General features: G+C 47.7%; 1 protein-coding gene across 1 annotated transcript; it reads right to left on the bottom strand.

The window, feature by feature from the left end:
* Window positions 1–1,962: 1,962 nt before the first annotated feature.
* Window positions 1,963–12,683, bottom strand: LOC123120982 (zealexin A1 synthase-like). The gene is made up of 4 exons (XM_044540936.1): window positions 11,898–12,683; window positions 3,154–3,297; window positions 3,044–3,066; window positions 1,963–2,578 (listed from the first exon to the last, which is right to left on the bottom strand). Exons 1-4 carry the CDS (start codon window positions 12,681–12,683, stop codon window positions 1,963–1,965), a joined length of 1,569 nt encoding a protein of 522 aa, XP_044396871.1.
* Window positions 12,684–21,603: the final 8,920 nt, after the last annotated feature.

Genomic DNA, 21,603 nt, shown 5'->3' with positions numbered 1-21,603 from the left:
CCGAGGACATCACTACTGCTGTCTGAGTCATCACCATGAGTTGCCACATTAGCACTTGCCCCACCATTGAGTTCTGGACAGTCCTTTCTCATATGTCCCCACTGCCTACACTTGTGACACTGTATATTCTTTTTCTTTTTGTTGTTCTTCCCAGCCTCATAACCCTTCCGCCACTCCTCACTCTTGACTAGCAAACCTTCACAATGAGATACTTCCACCGCGTTCTTCTTTCTCATATCATAAGATAGCAATGCCGCAGTAATATCCTCATTCTTGACGTTCTCCTTGTCGTGCGTCAAAGTAGTGATCAAATGGTCATAGGATGATGGCAACAAACAAAGAAGCAGAATCGCCCTATCCTCGTCGTCAACCGTCGCACCCAAGCGTGCTAGATCCGTCACGACTTGATTAAAGGCGTTCATATACTCCACAAGATCTGACCCCTCCTGCATCCTCATCCCATACAACTTTTGCTTCAGATACACCTTGGTCGTTGCAGTCTTGGACATAAACTGACTTTCCAGCTTCTCCCAGATTTTTTTGGCGAATTCTCATCCATCACATGATAAATAACCTGGTCCGACATACACAACCGTATTGTCCCCGCTGCTTTCAACTGTAACTCCTCCCAGTCATCAGCCTCCATCTTAGCTGGCTTGGCTTCCTGCAACAACGCCTTCAAGCATCCTTGTTGTGCCAACAAATCTTTCACCCTTGTCTGCCATAACCCAAAGCTTCCAGTTCCGTTGAACTTCTCCACCTCAAACCTGGTACCCGATGGCGCCATGATTCTTTGTACGACTGACCCTGCAAAAAATATCCGAGCTTTGCACGCGATGCCCCAAATACACGAACAAGATCTCCGCGTACTAATAGCAAAACCAACCAAAAATTCCTTCCGGTCTTCACGTGTTCTGCTCCTGGCTCAATCTCCGATGCTAGCAATTGTCTTCTGCCTCAAGCCCTACGCTAGTAGTGCTCCCTGATGGATGCGCAGCCCCTGTACGATCTGATGGATTTTTCTCTTTGCTGATTGGATCTGTTGCTTCTGTGCCTTGGCCGTACGCCTGCTGCAGCTTTTATTTGCAGCTGTAGCTCTCCGCTTTTGGCACGAGGCCATTGCCTCCAGGGACTCGGTCCCGATTTTTTTTCCAAAACAAATCCGGTTCTGATTGCTGCACCGCTGCTTCGCTCCAGCCGTGTGCACGCCTTGGAGTCCCAGTGCCGCACGCCTGCGCCCGACTTGATCGGCAAGGCTAGCCCAGCTGGCCCTCACGTGCGTGTCCATGTCTTGGACTTCCACGGCTCCACGCGCTTCCGGTCCGAGCCGCTCCTGCTGCCACCGCTTGATATGATCTCATCGACATCCCATCCAATAAGTCGACCGTGGTATACGCAACTCTGCAATGAACTCAACGATGATCATCCTCTAGATCAACGCAAAACAACCTCTTCGTAACCTTGCTCTGATACCACTTATTAGATAAATCCAAGGTACGTGGTCGATCCATCGAGGAACAAGCAATCACAGACAATGATGACACCGAGATTTATTAATGAGGTTCGGTGAACTCGCCTACTCCCCGGGGCAATGACTACGGGCGCTCCTCCCCGAGATACCGCAACACCGGCCATCCGGGCGCCGGCACAAGCCGCCAGCACCCCCTTGCGAACCTGTCGCTATCTCGTCGTCATGGGTTACAACGTGGGGTGCCTCCTCATATATAAGAGGCCAAGGGTACAACATGTCCGACTCCGGCACTACAAGTATCCTACCCACACTACAACACCAAGTCCAAGCGTAACCCAACTAGTACAAAATATTTGACACAAACACAACAGTGACAAGAGAGGAGGTATCGAGTTCAACCAACTATGGTTAACCATCAACCTGATGCATGAACTTGCAAGGAACCGGAGATAGTACTACAGAGCGCATGGTGTATGCATGATCGAGGCTAATCAATTTGCGACTGGAATACGTTGTGTGGCGCGCAGCACGAGCACGAGCCCAGACTTCCTCCGTATGGCCAAGCCGAACACCTCAGCCATGTCGAGCTCCTCCGGCCTCCCGCCATCGGGGAGCTCCCAGTCGAAGTGGTAGAGGAGGCCCGCGAGCACGAGCTCCATGTTGGCCAGGCCGAGCGCTATGCCGGGGCACATCCTGCTGCCGGCGCCGAAGTGGATGAACTTGATGTCGCCGCCCCTGAAGTCCACTGTGGCGGCTCTCCCCTCCTCGAACCTCTCTGGCTTGAACACCTCGGCGTCCTCCCAGTACGCGCCGTCCCGGGCCATGGCCCACGCATTCACGAGCACCCTGGTCCCCTCGGGGACGTGGTAGCCCATTACCTCGCACGCCTCCCGGCACTGCCGGGGCAGCAGGAAGGGCACCGGCGTGTGCAGCCGCGGTGTCTCCTTGATCACCAGGTGGAGGTAGCTCAGCTTCCCCATGTCGCCCTCGGTCAACTTTTGCTGGCCTTTGAACACCTCCCGGACCTCGGCCTGCACCTTGCAGAGGAGCCGTGGCTCCTTCACGATCTCCGACATGGCCCATTCCAGCGTCGTGGCCGACGTCTCGCTCAAAAATGCTACACTTACGGACAAGATACGGACAAGACTTACGGACTGCTCCAGACTATACATGGCCAAACCTCGGGCCGGGCCGGGCCTAGCCAAGCCCGAGGCAAAAAACCTAGGCCCGAGCCCGGCCATTGGGTCTGTTTTTTGGGCCCAAGCCCGGCCCGAACACATAAAAGCCTGCCGGGCCTCGGGCCGGGCCCCTACAGAAAAGCATAAAAAGACGGGCCCAGGCCCGGGCCGGCCATCGGGCTCAAAATCTAGGCCCGAGCACGGCCCGGGAGCAGCGTTGGGCCAGGCCGGGTCGGGCTTTTTCGGGCCGGGCCGGGCTTCCCATGGCCAGGACTACTCCAGACTAACCAATCCCTCCCCCCCACTGATTTCAATGGCGGGCCCTGCTTCCCCCTAGTTTCCACTTAAACTTTGCCAGCACAGTCCGTAAGATACGACTGGAATACATTGCCACCAGTTCCCGGTCGCGAAAACCTCCTGGAATTAGTAGCTTGGTAAGAGAACGTGACGTGACTGTGCTTTGATCAACTTTGAAATGAGAAAAGGGGAGTGGTAAGTGGTAACCAGGACGACGGTGATGATGGCGTCCGTGGTGACGGCGCACTTCACGCCGCCGTCCTCCTTCCGCACCCTCAGCAGCACGCCGAGCAGGTCGTCCTCGCCGTCGTCGCCGCTGCCTTGGCCGCCCTCGGCGCGCTCGCGGATGATGTTGTTGGGTAACGTAGCAGAAATTCAAAATTTTCTACGCATCACCAAGATCAATCTATGGAGTTTACTAGCAACGAGAGGGAAGGAGTGCATCTACATACCCTTGTAGATCGCGAGCGGAAGCGTTCAAGAGAACGGGGTTGATGGAGTCGTACTCGTCGTGATCCAAATCACCGATGACCGAGTGCCGAACGGACGGCACCTTCCGCGTTCAACACACATACGGAGCAGCGACGTCTCCTCCTTCTTGATCCAGCAAGGGGGAAGGAGAGGTTGATGGAGATCCAGCAGCACGACGGCGTGGTGGTGGAAGTAGCGGGGTCTCGGCAGGGCTTCGCCAAGCTTCTGCGAGAGGGAGAGGTGTTGCAAGGGGAGAGGGAGGCGCCAGGGGCTGTCATGCTGTTGCCCTCCCTCCCCCCACTATATATAGGCCCCCTGGGAGGGGGGGCGCCGGCCTGGATCCCATCTGCAAGGGGGGGGCGGCGGCCAGGGGGAAACTTACCCCCCAAGGCAAGTGGGGCGCCCCCCCCACCCTAGGGTTTCCAACCCTAGGCGCAGGGGGGGAGGCCCATGGGGGGTGCCCCAGCCCACTAGGGGCTGGTTCCCTTCCCACTTCAGCCCATGGGGCCCTCCGGGATAGGTGGCCCCACCCGGTGGACCCCCGGGACCCTTCCGGTGGTCCCGGTACAATACCGGTGACCCCCGAAACTTTCCCGGTGGCCGAAACTTGACTTCCTATATATAATTCTTCACCTCCGGACCATTCCGGAACTCCTCGTGACGTCCGGGATCTCATTCGGGACTCCGAACAACTTTCGGGTTTCTGCATACTAATATCTCTACAACCCTAGCGTCACCGAACCTTAAGTGTGTAGACCCTACGGGTTCGGGAGACATGCAGACATGACCGAGACGCCTCTCCGGTCAATAACCAACAGCGGGATCTGGATACCCATGTTGGCTCCCACATGTTCCACGATGATCTCATCGGATGAACCACGATGTCGAGGATTCAATCAATCCCGTATACAATTCCCTTTGTCAATCGGTACGTTACTTGCCCGAGATTCGATCGTCGGTATCCCAATACCTTGTTCAATCTCGTTACCGGCAAGTCACTTTACTCGTACCATAATGCATGATACCGTGGCTAACTCCTTAGTCACATTGAGCTCATTATGATGATGCATTACCGAGTGGGCCCAGAGATACCTCTCCGTCATACGGAGTGACAAATCCCAGTCTCGATCCGTGTCAACCCAACAGACACTTTCAGAGATACCCGTAGTGTACCTTTATAGTCACCCAGTTACGTTGTGACGTTTGGTACACCCAAAGCACTCCTACGGTATCCGGGAGTTACACGATCTCATGGTCTAAGGAAAAGATACTTGACATTGGAAAAGCTCTAGCAAACGAACTACACGATCTTTTGTGCTATGCTTAGGATTGGGTCTTGTCCATCACATCATTCTCCTAATGATGTGATCCCGTTATCAATGACATCCAATGTCCATGGTCAGGAAACCGTAACCATCTATTGATCAACGAGCTAGTCAACTAGAGGGTTACTAGGGACATGGTGTTGTCTATGTATCCACACATGTATCTGAGTTTCCTATCAATACAATTCTAGCATGGATAATAAATGATTATCATGAACAAGGAAATATAATAATAACCAATTTATTATTGCCTCTAGGGCATATTTCCTACAGTCTCCCACTTGCACTAGAGTCAATAATCTAGTTCACATCACCATGTGAGTAACACTCACAGGTCACATCACCATGTGACCAACATCCAAAGAGTTTACTAGAGTCAACAATCTAGTTCACATCACTATGTGATTAACACTCAATGAGTTCTGGTTTGATCATGTTATGCTTGTGAGAGAGGTTATTAGTCAACGGGTTTGAACCTTTCAGATCCGTGTGTGCTTTATCTATGTCATCTTGTGGATGCTACCACGCGCTACTTGGAGCCATTTCAAATACCTGCTCTACTATACGAATCCGGTCTACTACTCAGAGTTATCCGGATTAGTGTCAAAGTTCGCATCGACGTAACCCTTTACGACGAACTCCTTTTCACCTCCATAATCGAGAAAATTCCTTAGTCCACTAGATACTAAGGATAAGTTCGACCGCTGTCATGTGATCCATTCCCGGATCACCATTGTACCGCTTGACCAACTCATGGCAAGGCACACTTCATGTGCGGTACACAACATAGCATACTGTAGAGCCTACGTCTAAAGCATAGGGGACGACCTTCGTCCTTTCTCTCTCTTCTGCTGTGGTCAGGTCTTGAGTCTTACTCAATACTCACACCTTGTAACACAGCCAAGAACTCCTTCTTTGCTGATCTATTTTGAACTCTTTCAAAATCATGTCAAGGTGTGCATTCTTTGAAAGTATCATCAGGCGTCCTGATCTATCTCTATAGATCTTGATGCCCAATATGTAAGCAGCTTTATCCAGGTCTTCCTTTGAAAAACTCCTTTCAAACAACCCTTTATGCTTTCCAGAAATTTTACATCATTTCGGATCAACAATATGTCATTCACATATACTTATCAGAAATGTTGTATCGCTCCCACTCACTTTATTGTAAATACAAGTTTCTAACAAGCTTTGTATAAACCCAAAAACTTTGATCACTCCATCAAAGCGTATATTCTGACTCCGAGATGCTTGCTCTAGTCCACGGAAGGATCACCGGAGCTAGCATACCTTTTAGCATCCTTAGGATCGACAAAACCTTTCTGATTGTATCACATACAACCTTTCCTTACGAAAACTGGTAAGGAAACTTGTTTTGACATCCATCTGCCAGATTTCATAAATGCAGCTAATGCTAACATGATTCCGACGGACTTAAGCATCGCTACGGATGAGAAAATCTCATCGTAGTCAACTCCTTGAACTTGTGAAAATACTCTTTGCCACAAGTCGAGCTTCATAGACGGTAACATTACCGTCCACGTCCGTCTTCTTCTTAAAGATCCATTTATCTCAATGGCTTGCCGATCATCGGGCAAGTTCACCAAAGTCCATGCTTTGTTCTGATACATGGATCCTATCTCGGATTTCATGGTTTCTAACCATTTGTCGGAATATGGGCCCACCATCGCTTCTCCATAGCTCGTAGGTTCATTGTTGTCTAGCAACATGACTTCCAAGACAGGATCGCGTACTACTCTGAAGTAGTACGCATCCTCATCATCCTACGAGGTTTGGTAGTGACTTGATCCGAAGTTTCATGATCACTATCATAAGCTTCCACTTCAATTGGTGTAGGTGCCACAGGAACAACTTCCTGTGCCCTGCTACACACTAGTTGAAGTTATGGTTCAATAACCTTATCAAGTCTCCACCATCCTCCCACTCAATTCTTTCGAGAGAAACTTTTCCTCGAGAAATGACTCGTTTCTAGAAACAATCACTTTTGCTTCCAGATCTGAAATAGGAGGTATACCCAACTGTTTTGGGTATTCTATGAAGATGCATTTATCCGCTTTGGGTTCGAGCTTATCAGCCTGAAACCTTTTCACATAAGCATCGCAGCCCCAAACTTTCAAGAAACGACAACTTAGGTTTCTCTAAACGGTGTCGTCTCAACGGAATTGCGTGGTGCCCCTTTTAAAGTGAATGCGGTTATCTCTAATGCCTAACCCATAAACGATAGTTGTAATTTGATAAGAGACATCATGGTATGCACCATATCCAATAGGGTGCAGTTATGATGTCCGGACACACCATCACACTGTGGTGTTCCAGGCGGTATTAATTGTGAAACACTTTCCACAATGTCTTAATTGTGTGCCAAACTCGTAACTCAGATATCTCCATGATCATATCATAGACATTTTATCCTCTTGTCACGACGATCTTCAACTTCACTCTGAAATTACTTGAACCTTTCAATAATTCAGACTTGTGTTTCATCAAGTAAATACACTCAGCATCTACTCAAATCATCTGTGAAGTAAGAACATATCGATATCCACTGCGTGCCTCAGCACTCATTGGACTGCACACATCAAATGTATTACTTCCAACAAGTTGCTCTCTTGTTCCATCTTACTGAAAACGAGGCCTTTCAGTCATCTTGTCCATGTGGTATGATTTGCATGTCTCAAGTGATTCAAAATCAAGTGAGTCCAAACGATCCATCTGCATGGAGTTTCTTCATGCATATATACCAATAGACATGGTTCGCATGTCTCAATCTTTTCAAAAACGAGTGAGTCCAAGATCCATCTACATGGAGCTTCTTCATGCGTTCTATACCAATATGACTCAAACGGCAGTGCCACAGTATGTGGTACTATCATCACTATTTTATATCTTTTGGCACGAACATGTGTATCACTGCGATCGAGATTCATTTTAGGTGCAAGACCATTGAAGGTATTATTCAAATAAACAGAGTAACCATTATTCTCCTTAAATGAATAACTGTACTGCGATAAACATAATCCAATCATGTTTATGCTCAACGCAAACACCAAATAACAATTATTTAGGTTTAACACCAATCTCGATGGTAGAGGGAGCATGCGATGCTTGATCACATCAACCTTGGAAACACTTCCAACACATATCGTCATCTCACCTTTAGCTAGTCTCCGTTTATTCCGCAGCTTTCATTTCGAGTTACTAACACTTAGCAACTGAATCGGTATCTAATACCCTGGTGCTGCTAGGAGTACTAGTAAAGTACACATTCATTTAATGTATATCCAATATACTTCTGTCGACCTTGCCTGCCTTCTTATCTACCAAGTATCTAGGGTAGTTCTGCTTCAGTGACCGTTCCCCTCATTACAGGAGCACTTAGTCTCGGGTTTGGGTTTAACCTTGGGATTCTTCGCTAGAGCAGCAAATGATTTGCTGTTTCATGAAGTATCCCTTCTTGCCCTTGCCCTTCTAGAAACTAGTGGTTTTACTAACCATCAACAATTGATGCTCCTTCTTGATTTCTACTTTCGCAGTGTCAAACATCGCGAGCTGCTCAAGGATCATCATGTCTATCCCTGATATGTTATAGTTCATCACGAAGCTCTAATAGCTTGGTGGCAGTGACTATGGAGAACCATCACTATCTCATCTGGAAGATTAACTCCCACTCGATTCAAGCGATTGTGGTACTCAGACAATCTGAGCACATGCTCAACGATTGAGCTTTTCTCCCTTAGTTTGCAGGCTTAAGAAATTTGTCAGAGGTCTCATACCTCTTGACGTGGGCACTAGTCTGAAATCCCAATTTCAGTCTTCGGAACATCTCATATGTTCTGTGACGTTTCAAAAACCGTCTTTGGTGCCACAATTCTAAACCGTTAGCATTACGCACTGAACTATCACGTAGTCATCAAAACGTGTATGTCAGATGTTCCGCAACATCTACAGACGATGCTGAGGTTCAGCACACTGAGCGGTGCATTAAGGACATAAGCCTTCTGTGTAGCAATGAGGACAATCCTCAGTTTACGGACCTAGTCCGCATAATTGCTACTACCAACTTTCAACTAAATTTTCTCTAGGAACATATCTTAAATAGTAGAGCTAAAGCGTAAGATATGGCATGATTTGCAAAGACCTTTTGACTATGTTCATGATAATGAAGTTCATCTGATTAATGAACTCCCACTCAGATAGACATCCCTCTAGTCATCTAAGTGATACATGATCCGAGTCAAACTAGGCCATGTCCGATCATCACGTGAGACGGACTAGTCATCATCGGTGAACATCTCCATGTTGATCGTATCTGCTATACGACTCATGTTCGACCTTTCGGTCTCTTGTGTTCCGAGGCCATGTCTGTACATGCTAGGCTCGTCAAGTCAACCTAAGTGTTTCGCATGTGTTCCGAGGCCATGTCTGTACATGCTAGGCTCGTCAACACCCGTTGTATTCGAATGTTAGAATCTATCACACCCGATCATCACGTGGTGCTTCGAAACAACGAACCTTCGCAACGGTGCACAGTTAGGGGGAACACGTCTCTTGAAATTTTAGTGAGGGATCATCTTATTTATGCTACCGTCGTTCTAAGCAAATAAGATGTAAACATGATAAACATCACATGCAAATCATAAAGTGACGTGATATGGCCAATATCATTCTGCGCCTTTGATCTCCATCTTCGAGGCACGACATGATCACCTTCGTCACCGGCATGACACCATGATCTCCATCATCATGATCTCCATCATTGTGTCTTCGTGAAGTTGTCTCGCCAACTATTACTTCTACTACTATGGCTAACGGTTAGCAATAAAGTAAAGTAATTACATGGCGTTTTCATTGACACGCAGGTCATACAATAAATTAAGATAACTCCTATGGCTCCTGCCGGTTGTCATTCTCATCGACATGCAAGTCGTGATTCCTATTACAAGAACATGATCAATCTCATACATCACATGTATCATTCATCACATCCTTTTTGGCCATATCACATCACATAGCATACCCTGCAAAAACAAGTTAGACGTCCTCTAATTGTTGTTGCATGTTTTACGTGGCTGCTATGGGTTTCTAGCAAGAACGTTTCTTACCTACGCAAAAGCCACAACGTGATATGCCAATTTCTATTTACCCTTCATAAGGACCCTTTTCATCGAATCCGTTTCGACTAAAGTGGGAGAGACAGACACCCGCTAGCCACCTTATGCAACTAGTGCATGTCAGTCGGTGGAACCTGTCTCACGTAAGAGTACGTGTAAGGTCGGTCCGGGCCGCTTCATCCCACAATACCGCCGAAACAAGATAGGACTAGTAGCGGCAAGAAGAATTGGCAACATCTACGCCCACAACTGCTTTGTGTTCTACTCGTGCATAGTAACTACGCATAGGCCTGGCTCATGATGCCACTGTTGGGTAACGTAGCAGAAATTCAAAATTTTCTACGCATCACCAAGATCAATCTATGGAGTTTACTAGAAATGAGAGGGAAGGAGTGCATCTACATACCCTTGTAGATCGCGAGCGGAAGCGTTCAAGAGAACGGGGTTGATGGAGTCGTACTCGTCGTGATCCAAATCACCGATGACCGAGTGCCGAACGGACGGCACCTCCGCGTTCAACACACATATGGAGCAGCGACGTCTCCTCCTTCTTGATCCAGCAAGGGGGAAGGAGAGGTTGATGGAGATCCAGCAGCACGACGGCGTGGTGGTGGAAGTAGTGGGGTCTCGGCAGGGCTTCGCCAAGCTTCTGCGAGAGGGAGAGGTGTTGCAAGGGGAGAGGGAGGCGCCAGGGGCTGTCATGCTGTTGCCCTCCCTCCCCCCACTATATATAAGCCCCCTGGGAGGGGGGGGGGCGCCAGCCTGGATCCCATCTGCAAGCGGGGGGCGGCGGCCAGGGGGAAACTTACCCCCAAGGCAAGTGGGGCGCCCCCCACCCTAGGGTTTCCAACCCTAGGCGCAGGGGGGAGGCCCATGGGGGGTGCCCCAGCACACTAGGGGCTGGTTCCCTTCCCACTTCAGCCCATGGGGCCCTCCGGGATAGGTGGCCCCACCCGGTGGACCCCCGGGACCCTTCCGGTGGTCCCGGTACAATACCGGTGACCCCCGAAACTTTCCCGGTGGCCGAAACTTGACTTCCTATATATAATTCTTCACCTCCGGACCATTCCGGAACTCCTCGTGACGTCTGGGATCTCATCCGGGACTCTGAACAACTTTCGGGTTTCCGCATACTAATATCTCTACAACCCTAGCGTCACCGAACCTTAAGTGTGTAGACCCTACGGGTTCGGGAGACATGCAGACATGACCGAGACGCCTCTCCGGTCAATAACCAACAGTGGGATCTGGATACCCATGTTGGCTCCCACATGTTCCACGATGATCTCATCGGATGAACCACGATGTCGAGGATTCAATCAATCCCGTATACAATTCCCTTTGTCAATCGGTACGTTACTTGCCCGAGATTCGATCGTTGGTATCCCAATACCTTGTTCAATCTCGTTACCGGCAAGTCACTTTACTCGTACCGTAATGCATGATCTCGTGGCTAACTCCTTAGTCACATTGAGCTCATTATGATGATGCATTACCGAGTGGGCCCAGAGATACCTCTCCGTCATACGGAGTGACAAATCCCAGTCTCGATCCGTGTCAACCCAACAGACACTTTCAGAGATACCCGTAGTGTACCTTTATAGTCACCCAGTTACGTTGTGACGTTTGGTACACCCAAAGCACTCCTACGGTATCCGGGAGTTACACGATCTCATGGTCTAAGGAAAAGATACTTGACATTGGAAAAGCTCTAGCAAACGAACTACACGGTCTTTTGTGCTATGCTTAGGATTGGGTCTTGTCCATCACATCATTCTCCTAATGATGTGATCCCGTTATCAACGACATCCAATGTCCATGGTCAGGAAACCGTAACCATCTATTGATCAACGAGCTAGTCAACTAGAGGCTTACTAGGGACATGGTGTTGTCTATGTATCCACACATGTATCTGAGTTTCCTATCAATACAATTCTAGCATGAATAATAAATAATTATCATGAACAAGGAAATATAATAATAACCAATTTATTATTGCCTCTAGGGCATATTTCGAACAGATGTCGCCCAGGATGTCGTGCGCGTTGCGGTTGCACTGCTCGGCCTCACGAAGCCCGCTGCCGAGCCAGCGCACCAGCGTCGACGACGGGAACAGGTCGGGCAGGCTGTTGCTGGCCGTCAGCCTCGTGATCTCGTCGAGCTCGTGCAGGAACTCCTCACGCCGCGCGCACCGGCTGCCGACGGCCGAGGCCGACCGCACCACGATGTTGTTTACCACCCGCGCCAGCCGCTCGCCGATCTCCACGACGGCGCCGTCGGAGCGAGAGCGGGCGCACTCGTTGGCGATGGAGCGGAGCAGGCCGCCGGCCTCGTCCTCGCGGATGTGGCGGAAGGACTGGATGCGTTGCGCGCTGATGAGCTCGAGCACGCACACCCAGCGGAGCTGGTGCCAGAGGTCGCCGTAGGGGGAGAAGAGGACGTCCTGCCCGCCGTGGGTGAAGACGGCCAGCATGTGCGTCATGTAGAGGCTGGCGAAGGCGGCGGCGTGCGTCTTGAGGACCTCCCTGGCGGCCTCGGCGGAGGAGGCGACCAGCATGGGCACGATGCCGAACCGGAGCAGCATGAGCAGGCCGTGCCTGCCGGCGAGCTCCCTCAGGGCCCGGTGCGGCAGGGCGTCGTGGCGGGACAGCAGGACATGGTGGAGGCTGCCGATGAGCGGCAGCTGCCATGGCCCGGGCGGCAGCCGCTTCTGTGGCGACGGTGAAGCGTGCGCGTACACCCTCTTGACGACGAGGTCGGCGAGTAAGAAGGCCAGCAAACCGAGCAACGGCAGTGCTACGAGCTCCATTGTTGGAGTATGGAAGGAGGAGCTAATCTCCTGCATGATGGAGGGAAGCATGTGTTTCGGTGCGGATTTATAAGAGCAACTCTAGCAGACCCCGCATCCCGCCGGCCCGCAAAACGCATTTGCAGTTCGCGCAAAACCGCTTTTGCGGGCCGGCGCGGGCTGGCACTGATGCAGACCCCCCAAACGGATCCGTAAAAAAGTATATTCGTGGAATATGCCTTTTTACGGGTCAGCTTCTACGGGTTCTGCTCGGGTACCACCACGATGACCCGCAGACAGAAAAATTGCAAATCTCGCATTTGACATAGGGTTTCAGAAACAAGTCAATTCAAACGACATAAACAGTTTTACGCGCAAATAAAAGACAAGTTCATTACGACAAACGCAAAAGAGGGCCCTGCAAAGGTTTGCGCCCATGTCCGGCATCATCTTGGTCGATCTTCACTCCGCGCCATCGAGTCCATCTTGAAGTTCATCGGTGCCACCGAATCCACCTCCGGCGCTTGTTCCAACTCCCACACTGTCGTGGAAGTGTCACTGCAGATGTCCTCATGGAAGGACTTAGTTGCGGAGCCATTGCGACGAGGTTAGCTTAAAGGGGTTAAACGGGACAAAGGACGCGAGGAGTTTATACTGGTTCGGCCCCTTGCGGTGAAGGTAAAAGCCTAATCCAGTTTGAGGTGGAATTGCTAGGGTTTCGATTACCAATGAGCAGATACGCTTTTCCCGGCTTTTGATTTGTTGTTTCTTGCCCTAAGCCTCTGCCGGGTCGCCCCCTTATATACACGGGTTGACGCCCTGCGGCCTACAGAGTCCCGGCCAGCTCATACAACGTGTCCGGCTTGGTGACTTATCTTACATGCCTTACAACACAAGTTTACATATACATGGCGGTTTATACTCGTGGGCCTTAAGCCGCCTTCGGGCTTGGGCCATTTAACAAGCCTGTCTATGAACCTCCATCTTTAATACACTCCTGGGCTTCATTTAGATGATCCACCATAAGGATGACCCAGCCCCTCCTGGGCGGGTCATATCTGATAATTATATCCTCAACATTAGGCCCCAGGTTGATTTGAACTTGTTCATGTCAATCTTCAACACTTAGAAAAATCCTTCTTCGTGTTACTGTAAAATATTGTAACCCGCCATGATGTCATCTTTGGAAATTATGGTAACCCGCCGTGACGTCACCTGCGATTAATGCTTCACAGAAACCAAATCTTAATAAATCTCTTTCTTTACTGTCCCTTCAAAAATCGAGGCGCCTGCGCCGTCGCTTATCCATTTTTCTGCCTCCTCGATTCTCCCGCCTGCCGTTTGTCCTTCCAGCCCTATAAATAAGGCCACGGGCTCTCCTCTCATTCTCCCCCTTTTCCTTCTCGCCTTCTTCTTCCTCCTCGTGACGCACCAGCCCGCACGAGCTCCGCCGCCGTCGACCTTTGTCCCCTTTGTCAACTCCGGCCGCTGCATCACCCTGAACGGACCAAAAACGCCGCAGCACTCCTCAGCTGTCAGCTAGCACCAGTAAGTCCTCCCCTTTCCTCTTCATAGATCTGTCTTTTAGGGTTTCAGTGTTCATCGGTGTTCATCGCCACCCTTCTTTTTTCTTGCTTAGATCCATGGATTAGATAAAAAAAAACACACAAATCTTGCGCGGAAGTAGTTTTAGCACCTGTTTTTGATATTAGAGCATATCCTTATCGCAACAGATCTCCTCTGGGGCACCTCTGCTTTTCTGCTGCCGCCTCTGTAGGTTTAGAATTTATTTCCTTTTTCTGAGCAGTTGCAGATCCGAATTTATAGCCTTAATTATGAAACCTGTTTATCCAACACTTAGTAGAATTTTGCTTTTTGTGAGATTTTGAATACCTGTACATGTCATGGCGGCTTATATGTCCGGTTTACAATTACTCATATATCATTAGTCCTCACTTAAGCCGCCATTCTGAATGTATACTGTAACCGCTTAACCTGTGATTTCACCAATTGACTGAAACGACAAAATTTTCCTTTCCTTTAGGCTTTCTTTCTTTCACAATGCCGCCAAAGACTGTCTATACATGCAATTGGGTCCCCTCCATTGTCACTGAGGGCACATTTAAAGATTTTATCAAAGTCAGGTACCTGCCTGCAAAGAGTGTCATGCATTACCGTGCTCCTGACCCGGGTGAAGAAAGACCTCAACCGAAAGATGACGAAGTCATCGTTTTTACTGACCACATGAACCGGGGCTTCTCGCCGCCCGGCTCTAAATTCTTCCGGGACATTCTGAACTTTTTTCAGCTCCATCCTCAAGACATTGAACCCAATTCCGTGTCAAATATCTGCAACTTTCAAGTCTTCTGTGAAGTATACCTTCAAGAGGAGCCCAGTGTTGATCTTTTTAGAGAGTATTTCTACTTGAACCGCCAAACTGAGTTCACGAACGGCCCTAGCTTGGAGCTCGCCGGAATATCAATTCAACGCAGAAGAGATGCCATCTTCCCTTATGCCTGCCTGCCAAGTCACCCAAAAGATTGGAACCAGACGTGGTTTTATTGCAAAGATACTTCTCCAGCTGACGAGAATCCACTGCCGGGTTACCGTGTCGAGCGCCTAGATCCAAAGCACAATCTTCCTGAGAAACTTACCACTGCTGAAAGGAAGAAAATTGCTCCTACCATTGTGAAGGTTAAGGCTCTGCTAGGAAATGGGCCAACTGGCGTTGATTTAGTTAGGTGTTGGATTTCTTGGCGGATCATACCCTTGAGCCGCCGCACTGGCTTAATGTGTACTTACACTGGTGGTGTAAAGGATCCACTGCGCCATAGCTCTGCACCATTAACTGATGAAGCAATAAATGAAATGGTTAAATCTCTTCTGAATGAAGATCCGGAAGATTGTGTTAAAGTGGGTCTGGCCCCTTTTTGCAAGCTTAACCCGCCACCAGATGTGAGTCTCTAAATTTACTTATCTTGACCTCATTATTCAAATACCTTACTAACTCAACCCTTAATAACCTTTGCAGGCTAAGTCTGATTTCTGGAAAACGGAGTATGATCATGAAGCTGCTACACTACTAGGGAAAACCCTAGCAGTAGCGCGGGTATTTTGCCTATCAGTAGCGCGGGAGGACGCGCTACTGATAAGGCGCTACAGCTATTCCTTAGCAGTAGCGCGTGCTACAAGCGCTGCTGCTAAGGCATATAGCAACATCGTTTGTTCACCCCAGCGCTACTGCTAATATAGCAAGTAGCAGCGTGTTTACTCTCCATTGCTACTAGTATTCTTTTTCTCATTTTTTAAAATTTTAGTGTATTTATACGCCGTTATACAAATTTTGGTACAATACCAATTATGAGGTTGTTATATGAATATGTCCATAACAATGTGTCAAATGAAGGTGGATTAGGTTTAAGTGGAGGGAACATGTGGTGCATGTCAAAAGTATACTACTAATCCAAACTTGATCTAGTTTGGACTAGTAGTACTTTCGATGTGCACCACATGTTGCCTCCACTTGAATCTAATCCACCAACACAAGCTATTTAATCATCATCATAGTCATTACCACCAACAGTAGCTATTTAATCATCATCATAGTCATTACCACCAACAGTACACATCATCATCTTCAAACTCATTCTAGCTAGCTAATCACAACCAAACACTAGCTGCGCTAGCTATCTAATCACCACCAATACTAGCTAATAATAATCATCATAGTCATTACCACCAACACTAGCTATTTAATCATCATAACTCATTTCTAGCTAGCTAATCACTCCTGCTGCTCTCTCTCAGGTAAAATAGCATAAAACATGTGTAGCACTCCTGCTTCATCAAGTTGGAGCATGCATATGAACATGTCTGCTAATCGTGGGTTGCGCTTCTGATTGCTGCCCCCTAGTACTTCTCTGCGATCATTCACAATTTTGCTCCAGTCTTTCACTATTAAGCATTCCTCGCTATTAGAAATCCTGTATGCACTAAAGTGCATTGTAGGATATCTTGGCCATAAGCTAACAATTCTCATGTGACCTTTAGTCTCGATCCAATGAGGCACAACATTCATGGGGAGTCCCTGTTGACGAACATCGTATAGTAACATACTTAGCAATGAAGTTTAGCTTAAAAAATAATGTATGCAAAAGATGCACTAAGGGCAAATAGTAAAAATCTTACCATCTTTCCTAAATAGATGTTACCGTAGTTCAGTACGAACACTATTGGTCGCACGTTTTGAGTACTAAGATTTTTAAGTCCAGAAAAATAATTTGTCTTGACAGTATGAAGATCCTCAAGCCATGAAACATAATGACCTATCTCCTCGCAGTTTAGTTCAGCCCCGGGACAGTGGACGGTCATGTCTACCAAGCGCCGGACATGTTTGCTTGAATGGAAATAAGCTGTCAATAGAAATTAGTTGTCAACTATTTTTGAATAAACAATATCGAAGACATAAATATGGTTGAGAAACTCACATAATGGTATAACTGGAGGCGTCTGCACATCGACCCAGATGTCTCTGTTACCTTCAATATCATCTTCGGGACGAATATCAAAGGTGATAAACATATCAGGCTGAAATGCATAAGCCTTGCATAGTGCTTGCCAAGTTTTGCATTCAAAATAGGTGTAGGTGTCTGCGATGTATAATTTTGCGTGGAAAGTATAACCATGCTCGGTCTTCAAGTTAACTCTCTTTACCTCCGTAGTAGTTTGTATAGGACTGAAACCTATCTTATCCAAGACAAAAACTCTTGCATGGCAGGGGATATGCTAGTAGAATAGTAAAAAAATTAAATTATAAGTTGAAGCAAATGAAGCAGATGTCATGCTTAATTACGAAAAAAGACTTGTCGTTGTGACTTACTGTATCCACTTCGAAGTTCTCGTCCAGCTTGATGGTTAAGCGCCTATCATCATCTAGGAAGATTCTGTCGCACAGGCCGCGCTCGTCTTCGCAGTATTCGCAAATACCGAAATCCTTTTCGTCGTCAGACATTTCCTATGTTCATAGTTGAAACATTAATTGAAAATCGATCGAAGGCAACTACCAGGATACTCAACACACAAATCCGGGGCACTCGATATTTCCTACATATTCTGGCACAAGTCATGCCAAAATTCACGGAAAAATCCGGCATGACCTTTGCTAAAATAGGACATATCGAGCGCCTGAAATTTGCCGGAACGGAAATGAATCAACACTCCGGCAAAACATAGGCCACTCGGAGGTGTAACCTGCAAACATGACCGGCCACTTGGGCAAGCACATATCCTATTTGAGCAACACAAGATATACATTTCAAAATATCTTATAGGACTCATATTGACATGAGCATTCAATAAGCAAAACCAAATCGTAAAATAAATAAGTATTCAAATTAGCATGCATCCAATAAGCAAAAGTAAATCATCTCATGCGTTCGTACATCGTCGAATATTATCACTAATACACCCCGAATAGTATCATACATATAACATCACTAATACAACTAAAACCCTAGCGCACGATAGGTATCAGCGCGGGCGGTGGACACCCACAGAGAAGAAACCATCACAGGATCATAGCTCCAGTGAGATCCCTGGAGAACCTGCCAGGTATTGGAGAACCTGTGCTCCAACGCAAACAAGTAGCGACGGACGTGCTCGTCCTCCTCACTGACACGGTGACGCACCACCTCCGCGGGGTCCTCGAGCCTCTGGACTGTCACTGGCCCACGCGACCGCCACCAAAGAAGGTTCAGGTCAACGACAGGCTGACTCCTCACCAACCTACGCCCCCAGGTAGGTAGCGCCTCCCAGTACCACCCCGGCGGAGCCCAGTCTCGGACATGGCCCATCTGGTGATGCAGGGGTCCTTCGCCGACTCGACGACGAGGATGCGGGATAGGCATTGTCGACGTCGATGCGAGAATAATTGCTTTAACTAAAAAAGTAAACTAGTTGTATTAATTTTTGTACTAAAAATAAAATAGTTGTATTAACTCAACTAGTTCAATTAAGCACTTACTATAAATAAAAATAAACTATTTTTTACTAAAAATAAACTAGTTCAACTAGTTATATTAATTTTCTTACTAATTCTATTAAACACTTACTAAAAAACAGTAAAAAAACTAGTTAGATGAAGTCTAAAATTTAACCCTAACTAATTTGATGAACTCTAAAATTTAATGAACCCTAACTAATTTGATGAACTCTAAAATTTAACCCTAACTAATTTGATGAACTCTAAAACTAATTCTATTTAACAACTACTGCCATAATTAGCATCTAATTTGATGAACCCTAACTAATTAGACGAACTCTGAAATTTAACCCGAAGAACCCTAGCTAGGTAGAGGTAGGGGAGGAGGAGGAGGGCGTGCTCACCTCGGGCGCCGGCGGAGTTAGGGAGAGGGGCACGCGGCGTCGAGGTCGGGGACGGGGTCGGGGTCGGGGCGGCGGGCGCACGGCAGAGGGCGGCGATGTAGGGGGGCGTCGAGGTCGGGGTCGGGGGCGGTGTCGACGGCGTGCGGAGGGCGACGGGAGAGCGCGCGGCGGCCGGTCGATGAAGGCGGCGACAACAGACACACGCGTGTTGGATTTGGGGGAAGTGGGCGTTGGGGAGGAAGAACGGTTGGTTAAGTGGAAAGTAGTAGCAGTGCGTTCCATGGAAAGTGCTACTGCTACACTAGCTATAGCGCCTGTCCATAAAGCCCGTTGCTGCTACTCATTTCTCCTTTATTTTTCTTTTTCATTTATTTTCATTCACATTTTCTTTTTTTCCTTCCCCTTTTTCTATTTCTTTCATTTTCATTCACTTTTCTATATGTTTTTCATTTTATTTTCCTTTCCTTAGCAGTAGCGCTTCCTGCACGAAACACGCTGCTACAACAATCTTAGCAGCAGCGTGCTTTCCTTAGGCACGCTACTACTATAGGTAGCCTGGCGAGAATAGTAAGGGGAATTGTAGTAGTAGCGCCTCTACAGTTAGACGCACTACTGCTATGATCTTAGCTGCAGCGTGTTTGGATAACATGTGCTAGTGGTAAATTGTAGTAGCGCTTCTTTTTGTCCCGCGCTACTGCTAAGTTTCTATGTATAAGGTTTTCCCTAGTAGTGCTAAGAAGGCCAGGGCTGCCAAGAAAGCCGCCAAGAAGACCACCAAGAAGAAGAAGAAACCAAGCGCCTCTGATCTGCTTAAACTAGATGATACCTCTGAGTCGGAGGTAGCCCTTGACTCTCTTGGCTCTTTTTTCAATCATCTTATTGACACTGACTATTATCAGGATGACACGGGAGCGAGCCAAGCAGCTGAAGAAGAGGTAACTATTATTTCCTCCGGCTCAAAATCTTTGCCAAGACAGAAACTTCGACAAGTAACCCGGAAAGTAAGGTTTTCACACCCCTTGGCTTATTTAGATCCTCACTTTCTTTTGAAGCAACAGCAACACGAGAGTCGATGTCAGACCCGGACCAGCGGAGGTGACGAGTTGTCCTCCGGCTTACCAAACACTCCTGCTCCTCGAAAACGTCGAAACGAGGTTCTTTTTAACTTTAAACTCTTTCCACCCGCCGCGGGTATTACTTTCTTACCACTTAACTCTTGTTGAATCAATTGATCAGGAGATTTCTCGTTCTTCTTCTGGCGATTCATCACAAACTGAGTTGCCGGCTTTTAAGACTGCCCCTGGGTAATGACATTCACTTCTTACTCTGCACCTCATTATATTCTGGTAACTATACTGATTTGTTATAATCCGTCCAACGGACAAGCAAAGCCTAATAAAAAGGCGAAGGTGACCAAACCAACTGTGGCACCTGAAGTTGCTGAGCCGGAACAACAAATCTCTGCACCTCAAGCTTCTGATAAACAGCCAGACGAAACTGTCACTGACGCTCCGCCTGAGATTCTGGATCTCTGTGTTGATGATACTACTGTTAATCCTTCAAATCCTGCACCATCCAGCTCACGTAAGCCGTCGGAGACTCATAATGATGATGTGTTGATTCCTGGCACCGGCTTCGTAGAGCCGGGAAATCCAATAGCCTTAGCTAAGCATACTGCCAAGCAAGAGGTTATTGAAAGGCGGAAGCGGAAGTTTGATGTCTCCCATTATGCGCAACTGAGCAGCAGTGAGATCCTCTCTGGTTACCTCAGCCAAGTACACTCCAGCCGCGATCTTGAAGTTGATATGGTGAAACAAATGCATCAAAAGTATGAGGTATGACTTCCAGCTTTGAATAATTTATGTATATCCTGCCAGCCGCCAAGTCTACTGGTTATGATAAGATTGAATAGGCTGTAGACTTAGAAGAATCCATAAACTTTTGTCCTAGAACCCTCCTTGTCCGGGTTAAATATAAACCGGATGTTTTAAGCAGTTTAACTTTGCATCCGTAGTCCCCAAGGGCCGGTTTAATCAGTATGAATGAGCCGGTCCTATTTATCATTGTGTAAGAAAAGAGAGCTTAACTGCGTAGCCCCCATGAGTCGGTTGGGACTTTACAGTACAGTCGACTCATGATGAGGAAGATACAAGCAATATGCATTAGCCCCCAAGTGCCAAGTAGTTTTGCTTGCAAAGTGCTTGGGACTTTAGTTATAAGAGCCGTTTCCTTTGAAAAAGTTCTTTGATAGACATTAGCCCCCAAGTGTCAAGTGTTGTTGCTTGCAAAAGACTTGGGACTTATATTCTTGTAACCTTGATATAAATGTTGATAACTCTGTACTTCATACAGGCTGCTACTGCTGAACTGGAATCTCAACTAAATGATGCAAAGACCCGGCTGGCGACTCAGGAAACTGAAACCCGGAAAGCTGAGTCAAAGTTCCAGTTTAGCGTGGCTGAGTCGGAAAAGCTAAAGACCAGTTTTGAGGCGGAGAAAAAGACTTGGGCTGAAGAAAAGACTGCTTTAACACAACGGGCCAAGAAAGCAGAGGCAG

This window comes from Triticum aestivum, chromosome 5D (genome assembly GCF_018294505.1).
Source record: "Triticum aestivum cultivar Chinese Spring chromosome 5D, IWGSC CS RefSeq v2.1, whole genome shotgun sequence".
Lineage (NCBI taxonomy): Eukaryota > Viridiplantae > Streptophyta > Magnoliopsida > Poales > Poaceae > Triticum > Triticum aestivum.
This window is presented reverse-complemented; position numbering and strand designations above follow the sequence as displayed.